The sequence below is a fragment of the Sceloporus undulatus genome, chromosome 1 (genome assembly GCF_019175285.1).
Source record: "Sceloporus undulatus isolate JIND9_A2432 ecotype Alabama chromosome 1, SceUnd_v1.1, whole genome shotgun sequence".
NCBI lineage: Eukaryota > Metazoa > Chordata > Lepidosauria > Squamata > Phrynosomatidae > Sceloporus > Sceloporus undulatus.
In genome coordinates this window covers 25,826,564-25,836,802 of record NC_056522.1, presented here as the reverse complement: position 1 = coordinate 25,836,802, position 10,239 = coordinate 25,826,564, and the positions used below count along the sequence as shown (strand labels likewise).

Below are 10,239 nucleotides of genomic sequence, written 5' to 3'. Positions count from 1 at the left end.
CACACCAGACAGTAAGGTCAGTACTGGTAATTTCCCCTGCTCTAATGACTGAGGATATAATAAAATGTCATACAGTGGCATTTAATTTGAAAGAAACATCATCCTGTTATTGCATGTCAGCTCCAATTAGCACCTAGTTTTATTTTACCAGACTTCTTGTTTCTTTTTGTAACTAACATCCAGATGTGTCCGTTCCTTTGGCGAACAATGTGCTATGAGGATGCTGCTTCCTTATTGCAGTCATGATGGTTGGCTTCTTCTTGCTTGGGGAAAGGAGCATCGGGGCTCAATGGTCTCAGCAGCCCTAGAGCGATGCCTTCACCATCAGCTATGACACTTTGCTCATGGGCTTGAATTCCCAAAAGATTCTTGTTTCTGGAAGATGAGAAAGAGGGGAAATGAAAAATCCAAGACTGGACATCTGGCAGAGCTCAGAAAGTACAATTACAGTACACTCTTAGTATATGCAGGAGATCCGTTCTGGACCCACCCACCCCACATAAGGGAAAAAATCTGGGATCTCAAGTCCTGTTTGTTTCAATTTCCTGTGCACTCCTGCACATGCACCATTTTAACATCTGGGACTTACCATCCGTGTATGCTTAAAACAGCAGATGGCAAGCCTGCATATGGGGTAGGCACATCATACATCTGCCAAAGGTGTTATTTCCACTTTTAGAGGTCCTATTCAGATATTGGGTTTTTTTAGCACAACTATTCAAATAATCTCACTAACACATTCTGGTTTTGTTGTTCACACTATTCTTTTTATCAGAGCTGCATCTCTGTGCATCTCTGCACATCTCTGCAAGGTCCGTTGCCCACAAATGTCAACAATGCGACTAAAGATGGAGTTGATGATGTATTCAAAGCACATTCAAGGTATGCAGAGTTTTATCCCAGTTTTTCCTGGGTCTGTTCACATCGGTTATTCATACAGCCAACAATGCAAATCTTTCAGAAAAACTAACGGAAAAAAACTGAGATTGATTATCTTGGTTTAAGTAGGCTTTTTGTCAGGGAATAGGTAGGGCTTTCATTGATTGATTTTAAGTCCATGGGTGTATCCACACCAGAAATAAAGCAGTTTGACACCACTTTAACTGCCATGTCTTTATTCTGGGATTTGATGTTTGGTGACGCACCAGAGTTCTCAGACAGACCAGGTTGAAAAAATCCATGGGACCTCAAGTCCTGTGGTTTTCAATGGCAGGTCACACACATGTGCAGCCTTTAGCAGCAATGGAGCTTGCCATTCACTGATGCTGGTGGCAAGCCCACAGTTGGGAAGGCCAGGCTGCAGTTTGGATATGCAGTTTGGCTACATCCTATGAGAGGGTTCTTTTCTCCTCAATAATAAGTGGCCCAGAAGTCAACATGGCTTTAGTGCATCCAGACTGATTGAAAAGTCTGATTTTGTTCAGATTTTGCTTCAATTGTTTTTGATTTCATAAACCAACCTGTGAAGCTGGTATAAAAAGTCTCTGATTGTACTGGTTGCTGACAGACAATTTTATGGGATAAATAAAACATGTATGGATCTCCCAAATAAAATCAGAAAGAAGAGGAACAAAATCTGAGATTTTCTGCTCTTTTAAATAAATCTGGATGCACCCTTTCTTGGACTAAAGACAGCCCAGAGAGGGCAAAACATGGTAAAGTGTCCTTCCACAACCCCCACAGACTGTTTGGCATAGGGAAAAATGATGCTCTCAGAGACTCAGGGGTGACAGAACAGTGCTAGGGGCTGCATGCCCTCCAAAATTTCACAGATGAAAACTGCAATACGCGTGCCCAAACAGCATTGGACTGTGGTCAAGATGGCAAAAGTTAATACTGAGGAATAAAATGCAAGCTAAGAGATTATGCAGTGGTTTCATTTTTCCTAAATCCACAGGGAAGGGAAAGATTTCACCTCCTCCCCTCCTTCCTGTTGAGTTAACTGAGTGCAAACTAATTTTGCACTTTCAACTCATTTTGCAGCAACTGATGTAAATGGAGGATGAAAGAAGAAAGTGGGAGGAGAAAAGAGAAACTGGGACATTTGAACGAAAATTGCGAACAAAGAATTAGGAGTGTCCCTGTCAAATGGGGACAGTTGGAGGGTGTGCATGATCCCTTCCCATGACCTAACCATGTGACTAGGTATGCAGAGGTTGCAGAAATTGTCCAGTCTGCCCAATATTGTTGGATTATAAGTGTCAGCAACCCCAGCCAGTAGGGTGAAGAATGATAGGAGTTGCAGTCCAACAGAAACTGGAAAGCTATATACACTAGTATATCCAGTCAGACCTCTATGTCCATGGATTATCTATCCACAGATTCAACCATCCATGGCTTGAAAAAAAATTATGAGGAAATGTTTGTCAAAAATAAATTCCAAAATGCAAACCTTGATTTTGGCCTGTTTTATATAAGGGATACTATTTTATTATGGCAATATATAGAATGGGACTGAAGCATCCATGGATTTTGGTATTCATGGGGGTCCTGGAACCAAGCCTCAGTGGATACCAAGGGCCCGCTTTGTCTTACTGTAGTCATAGGCTTCTGGCTTAAACAATGTGAGAGCAACTGTGATTTGACAGCTACACCAGTTCCTTAGTAGGGAAATACAGAGAGAGAGAGAGAGAGAGAGAGAGAGAGAGAGAGAGATGCACTGATCCCAGCTGATCACAGAGTAAGTAATTCTTACCTACCAGGGAGTTGGCCTCACTGAAAATTATATCTGAGTAAACATGTATAAATTGTACTGGTACTTACTGTGATCTACACAGAAACACTTTAGACACAAAGCTTAGTGTTAAGATTGCTCTTTGCTTCCCAACGTCCAGGGATGTAGCTAGGATTTTAGGAAGGGGGGGGGGGGTCCAGATTAAGTGCCACCATTATAATGGGCCTTGGGTGCGGCGGCGCAGCAGCACACACCATTCGTTTTTCTAATGGAAGGGGAGGGGCCCGGACCTCAAGAACACACACACCCCGGCTACATCCCTGCAACGTCTATTAGTCATTTTTTAGGTTGGAGCAAAAACATGACTTGGGGGCAGGGACATGATAGAAGTCTATAAAATGAGAAATGGTTAGAGAGAACCAGGAGATGGATAGAGAGACAGGGAGAGCTCCCACCACCAGACCTTAGGGACAGAGCCTGATTTACGTATAACAGGAATTAATTCTTTATGCTATAAGTGCATAAGTAATTTATGGAACCCCAAGGTGAGGTAGATGGCTGTTAGCCATGATATTTTTTTAGTATGGGAAAAATATGGCTAGATCTATTCCCCATAAATATTAGCCATGACAATGGAATAGAAACTCCATCTCCAGAGGTCATGTAAAGTACAGTAATGGTTTCCCATTTTGTTTCTCTAGATGGGAACATGATGGATTACAATACCCATCATTCCCAATCATTATTAGGGATTATAGGACAACATCTGGAGAACTTTGGTATATAAAGCTTAGGAATTCTTTCACAGTAAACAAATATAGTGCAATGATTCCTCATTAATGGCCATTGTTCTAGCCTATGGAATTCTGGGATTTGCAGTTTAGGGAGAGGGTTTGAGTGCTGAGCTAGGATTCTCAAGACCAGAGTTTGATTCCCAGCTTCACCATGCCAATCCACTGAGTGACCTTGGGCAAGTCACACTTTCTCAGCCTCAAAGGATGGCAAACCACCTCTGAAAAAACTTACCAGGAAAACCCAATCTTAGAGTCGTCATAAATCGGAAACTACTTGAAAGGACACAACAACAACATTTAGAATTCTAAGCCAGAACTCCCTAGTGCCTGATCAAAGTACAAACCCCAGAAATCCATAGGGTTTCTGCCACCTTTCCCTAAACTGCAAATTCTAGGATTCTACAGGATGGAACCATGGCAATTTAACCAGGTCTTTAGTCTTCTCTGCCATAGAGTGTTGCTGCCTCACAAAAGTACAAATCCCAGTATTCTGTTGGATGGAGCCATGACAGTTAAAGTGATATCAAATTGCATTATTTCTGCAATGTAGATGCACCCAAAGACATCTAGATTACTTACCAGGAATCTCTGTAAATTTAGATCACTCACCTGTCACCTTCCACATCTTGAATAGTCTCTGGCAACTGGATGTTGGTGGTCTCTGTTAACAGAAAAGCCACAGTCCCAGACAAGCCAGCCACTATACTGAATATCATGGGTGGAAGGTATTTCCATGTGTCATCCAGCAACATAATCAGAGGAGCAAGAGAGCTGGCAATCCGTGCCACAAATGAACAACAGCCAAGACCACTTTGCCTGAAAAAGTAGCAAGAACCAGCTTTATAGCATGGGCAAATCTCCTCCTTTCAAGTTATATGAGGTTATAATCTGAATTTGCTTGGGTTTAGGATTCATATTTTGTCTCATATTTTGACTCTGATTCTCCATTCTGGCACAACACTGAGTAGGAAATATGGCAGCTTCAGAAAGCATCAGGATCTCTCTCTTTCTTCAAATGTCTTTCCAAAAACTTTGCTTTAATCCCCATATCCCCCACTATTAAGTGAAAGAAGGACGGTATATGGGCATCATCATTTATGGAAAATCACTTGTAAGAACAGCTTTCCTATTTATCAGAGGCTGCTGCCACATTGCAGAATTAATGCTGTTTGAAAATGTTTTAAATGTCATGGATCCATCCTATGGAATCCTAAGAATACTGGGATTTGTAATTTATTGTGGCATGAGAGCTCTCTGACAGAGAAGGCTTAATAGCTCACAGAACTGCAAATCACAGAATTCCATAGCATTGAGCCATGGCAGTTAAGGTGATACCAAATTGCATTCATTCTGTAGTGTAGATACAGCCAAAGATTTGCAGCAGATACTGCTCCTAAGATTTTGCCCAGTGAAGAAGGAGGGCTTGGCTTCCTTCCACGCTACAGCTCTGAAACTATGTGGTCTGTGGACTCAGTCAGTGGGTAAGCCCCTTACCTGAGTACAGTGGGGTAAAGCTCAGCAGTATATAGGAAGACAGTGGTGAAAGAGGCTTCTGAGAAACCTTTCCCCAAGATGGCCACAGCTGACCTGACATGTCCATGTTCTGAGGAAAGAAGCAGCAGGAGATGTGAATCACTTAATGTAACCAGTCATACAAAGAATTAGGAAAAGTAGAAACTACAGAAAATGGTCCCTACTGTTGCCCAAATTGCTGGGGTCTGGGAAGGATGCCTAAAAATTAATATATTTTAGGGAGATTTGATATTAGCTCAAGAATTTAGGAATTTAAGAATTTAATATCAGCTCAAATGAGAGTTGCATTATGGCTGGGTCAACATGCAGCCTAGGATAGCAACCCAAATGTATACAAGGTCCAAATCACACAGAATTCCAGAGGCAAATCCAAACAGGTTCTGTAATTTTATTAGAATAGTCACAACACACACACACACAATGCATACACTCATGCGCACACACAAGAGCTATGAAGCAAAGGTGAGAGCAGTGGAATAGTTTAAGGCCTTGCTAACGGAAATATGTTACTGACTGTAGATCTTGGTTCCAATCTATAGGAGCCTAGAATGGAGAAGACTCAATAGCCACTGCAGCAAGGGGGGTATTGATGAGCCTAGTCTAGCCAGACCAACAGAGTGTCTGTCTGCTTCCAAGCTAGACCAGGGAATGGCTGTTTCACCATCTGAATATATACCCAGAGTTGTGTCTTGGAGGCAGAAACCAAGGCTTGAAAGGATTAGATGCTTGCTCAGTAGTTTTCCAGGGGAAAACCAATAGTCCAAGATAGAAGGGGATAGTCAGGTGATTGGTGTGAACACATTAGACAAAGGAATTTGCCAGTACATCCCTGTCCTAGAGCATCTTCCCCCAAAAAAATTGAATTGGGGAGCTTTGGTGGGCTCAGGAGAAACTTGTTAGCTGCAAAAGGGGGAGAGACTGGGACTTTTCCCTTGGGGGGTCTCATTCAACTCTATGATTCTATGTAGCAGAGCCAGCAAAGTCCCCAATGCACAAAGGAGCCAGAAGCACAATGAGACCAATGCACATCAATTCCAATGTGCATTCCATCAATCCTGATGTGCCTTGGGCACCAATGAACATTGAGCACTCTAGTTGGTGTCCTGTTACACATCTTCTCAATTCAGTAAAGGGGTTTCTTCGCATCTGTGCTACACAGCTAGGAATATGTAAAGATACATAACGTAACAGGTCATACTGGATTCCAGAAATTACTTTTTTTGGAGTACAGCCCCCAGAATCCCCCAGCCAGCACGGCCACTTGGGGCTGCAAAATTGGCAATATGAATTTCTCACCTGCTGGGATGACTGTGTTCAGTGCGATCAGGGCTCCGGTTGCAATCAGAGACCATGCCTGGCAATGTCTGCGGCCGATGTGATCCAAGACAAAATACACACCCAGTTTGGCAGGGATCTCAATGGCCCCAAACATTAACTGCGTCAGATATGGATCCAAGCTAAAACCTCCAATGTTTAAACTGATGCCGTAATAGGTGAAGGAGACACCAAACCTACAAGGCAAACAGGAGACCTGTGATGCTGATTTACCAACAACAACCATTGTAATGGTAATATTATTGTATAGAATCAAACAAAAAAATGTGAAGTCGAAGGCTTTCACGGCTGGCATACATAGTTTTTGTGGGTTTTTCAGACTATGTGGCCATGTTCTGGAAGAGTTTATTTTTGATGTTTCACCAGCATCTATGGCTGGCATCCTCAGAGAAAGCTGGCATGGAAGTGAATGGGGTATATATACTGTCTGACCCTTGGTTGAGGGGAAATGATTTCCATGTGTTGATCTGTTGTTGAATAGCAAGGCCTCAGGCTGTCCATTTAATTAGTGATCCATTGTCTGCTGGGAAAACTCCTCACCCTGGGTGGTTTTTATTTGCACTTGCTGGGTGTTGATTTTGGGGGGGGGGGTTCAGGACTGGTAGTCAAACTTTGGCCCATTCCAGACGGGCGTATAGTATGTCCCCAGGACGTACTAGGGTTAGGAAGGGGTGTCACTTCCTGATGACCCTAACCCTAGTACGTACTGGGTACATACAAAATGGCAGCACCCATTCCATACGGGCACCGCCATCTTGACATAGTGGACGCATAGCATCCGCATGTCGCGTCCCGGAAGTGATGCTGCGAGTGTGCAACTAGCGGCTCGCAGCGCCACTTCTGGGGCGCAAAAAGAAGCACCATTTTCGGGCTTCTTTTTGCCGTGTCCGGGAACCATGTGGTTTGGCTGCTGCGGTTTCCGAACGCGGCAACCGGCAGCGCCGGCAGGCCACCGCTTTCAGGAGGTCTGTAACGCGCCGAAGTTAACTTTAAAGATTTCTTATTTCCTGTTTAAGTTGTCTAGGTGCTTGTGGATGACATCTAGAGTGCTCTCTTGGTTGCAGAGCAGCTGTTTTTGGTATGAACAGGCAGCTGGAGAGACTCTTCAGGGCCTGCTGTAGCTGCTTGTCTCAATGTACCTCATGACTGGGAGAGCACTGCAGACACCATTTCCCAGTACAACGATCCACAGCACATTGGAAACCCTTCAGCTGAAGCACTGCCAGGCTGCAGAAATAGGTTTTTGCAGTCACATTTGGTTATTAATGAATGAATAAACATGAATCCCACTAGTTACAAAATCATAAGTCCAGCTTATGATCTCATAAGCACTGAACAAGATACCAACATATCTATTCTAGATGGCATTTTTTGCATCTGATGAAATGGGTTCTTATCCACAAAAACTTACAGCATAATAAATTTGGCGACCTTTAAGGTGCAAAAAGACTCTGTGACCTTTTTTTAATGCCACTTTCAATATGATCAAAAAAGATGTGTAAAATGAAGGAAATGCAGAATTTAAAAAAACAACAACAAGATAAGTGTAAACAAAGTTGCTTCATTGACAGAACAAATAATATTTTTAGAGATAATATTTTTTAAAGAGCAACTGAAGATGACCTGACTGGGATTTTCTAAATTTTATGTCATCCATATATACATCCCAAGGGTTTCTTCTTTAAATTAAAAATAATGAGCAACACAACAAGGGATGCAATAAGTTACTTTCACAACACTGAAATGAATAATGAGAAGGGTCTATTTTCAAACACTATGGCTGACAACAGTGACTTATAAAGGCATAAATCCAAGTGATAGCTGTATAGCTCACTTTTATTTCAGTATATTGTGTACTGACCATGCAATGACCACTCTCCCCACAAGCCATCTTTAAGATGTCACAGCCCTTCCTCACATCACCATATATTTGCTGGTTGTTGGAGGAACCCCAGGAGATCCTAGGGGTTGTCTGCACAGGCCAAAAGGCCCGTGTTCCTCCCAGCCTTTCGTTGTCTAGTTCAGACAATGCAGGCCAAAACTCCAGGGCCAAGATCAAGCCCGATCCTGGTAGACCAGACACTGATCCAATGGATCTGATCCCAAGGTAAACAGCTGTTACCCAGGGGCAATTTCACCGCTGGTTTGCTGTGAAGTTTCCTGGAAACTCTGCAGCAAGCCCTGGATGTTTACGCAGCTCCCATGCTCCTTACCTGCACTATCGTCACTGGTACTGAGAAGCCCTCTGTCTCCACATCTGACATGGAAACAGGGCACCTAGCCATCTGAGTGCAGCCAGACACCTGGTTTTCAGACAGGTGCAGCGACGGGCAGCTTCTCAGTACCAGCAATGATGCGGCAAAGTAAGGAGTACATGCCGGTAGTGGGTCCTAGGTCAGCACGGGATGGGTATGTAAACATCTAACCATCCCCATGCTGACCTGGGTACCAATCTGGGTGAGCACTGAGGCCAGAATAGCATAGGTTGAGCCTATGCTCAGTCTTATAACATAGCCTGTCACATAAAAACATAGCTGGATGTTTCTCCACTGTTCCCACACACACTCCACCAGCCATTAAGTTGTTCTATGGAGAGGCTGCAGCAGTTTACAAGATAGATTTGGGGTGAGGAGGAATTGTGTTATAATTCTTCTTTTTAATGAGAAACCTTGTAATACTTTTCCCAGTCAAGGATCTCAACCTATAGGGAGTAACAGGAATAAATTACTTGTTTACAGCAACTTCCCTACCAACAGACAACAGCTCATACTTATAGAGGCATGTCTTACCATACAATGGTGAAACACAGTGTGATCTTTCTCAGCTTGGGAGTCTTGACCAAGTGCCAGTAGAAATAGGTCCTTGATTCTTCTACAGTCACAGCCTTTCTCAAGACCTATATTCACCACCAAGGAACAAATAAAGTACATATCAGGAGGTCTTGTGGTCTGCTTTCCAGGTACTGGATTCTGTTGTGGCTTATCTGCACAGCACATCATATAGCTAGGTCAGTGATGGCGAACCTATGGCACGCGTGCCAGAGGTGGCACTCAGATCCCTTTCTGTGGGCACACATGCTCTCTCTCTCTAGCACAGAGTTTGCCAGTTTATTAGAAAGCCAGAGGGACGTGGCACTTTGCAATAAATAAGTGGGGCCTGGGTTGCAGTTTGGGCACTCGGTCTGTAAAAGGTTCACCATCACTGAGCTAGGTCCTTGACACACTCCTACACACTTCCCCCTGTATGTACACCCTACACACTGCTCACACATAATGCTCATATGCATGTTCTGTTTACATATAACATGCTTTTTTTTTATGATCAAGGAATCGTTTTTGTACGGTTACCAGATCTCAGAGTCTAATCCTAAATTTCAGAACCTGGCCTTGCATGGGTCTCAGGGTGAGGGAAGGAATTTGAGGATGAGAGGGATACCATGAAAAGAAATTGCTATACATATATGCCCTGTTGTTCCAGGCAGCTTTAGAGTGGCTACTGTAAACTATCCAGAGATTTCGCCTTTGAACTTGCTTCTTTTGTCTATTTGCTAGGCTTTTATATTTTTAATTTTTTTTAAATGGCATGCTCTGAGCAGCTGTGATTAATGCTTAATGTGCCATGCTAATATCATCACCAGTCCCTTCTCTACATGACTAATCATTGGTCCCACACATTACAGATTTTGGTAAGAAATCTCTGGTCCTTGGTTGCTCCTCAGGTGGTAACCCTCTGGAGATGAACCTTGGAAGATTGCACATGCCCTGTCACTCCCATGACTCCAAATATTTGTGGCCTAAAATCATACACACATAGAGACACACACAAAAGCCTTTGGGGTATGTGATTTACTATTCTAAAATAATTTCATCTCACAGGGCCTGTTAAAAGTCTTTAAAAACCTCC

At 43.1% G+C, this 10,239-nt stretch overlaps 1 protein-coding gene across 1 annotated transcript in view; it reads right to left on the bottom strand.

The window, feature by feature from the left end:
• Positions 1 to 212: 212 nt before the first annotated feature.
• Positions 213 to 10,239, bottom strand: part of LOC121927137 (solute carrier family 22 member 7-like) — a 28,831-nt gene continuing 18,804 nt past the window's right edge. Inside the window, exons 6-10 of the mRNA XM_042460762.1 lie at positions 9,126 to 9,232; positions 6,298 to 6,512; positions 4,963 to 5,071; positions 4,078 to 4,284; positions 213 to 375 (exon numbers count right to left, since the gene is read on the bottom strand). Coding sequence (XP_042316696.1) covers positions 213 to 375; positions 4,078 to 4,284; positions 4,963 to 5,071; positions 6,298 to 6,512; positions 9,126 to 9,232 — 801 coding nt within the window. The remainder of the gene's footprint in view (positions 376 to 4,077; positions 4,285 to 4,962; positions 5,072 to 6,297; positions 6,513 to 9,125; positions 9,233 to 10,239) is intronic.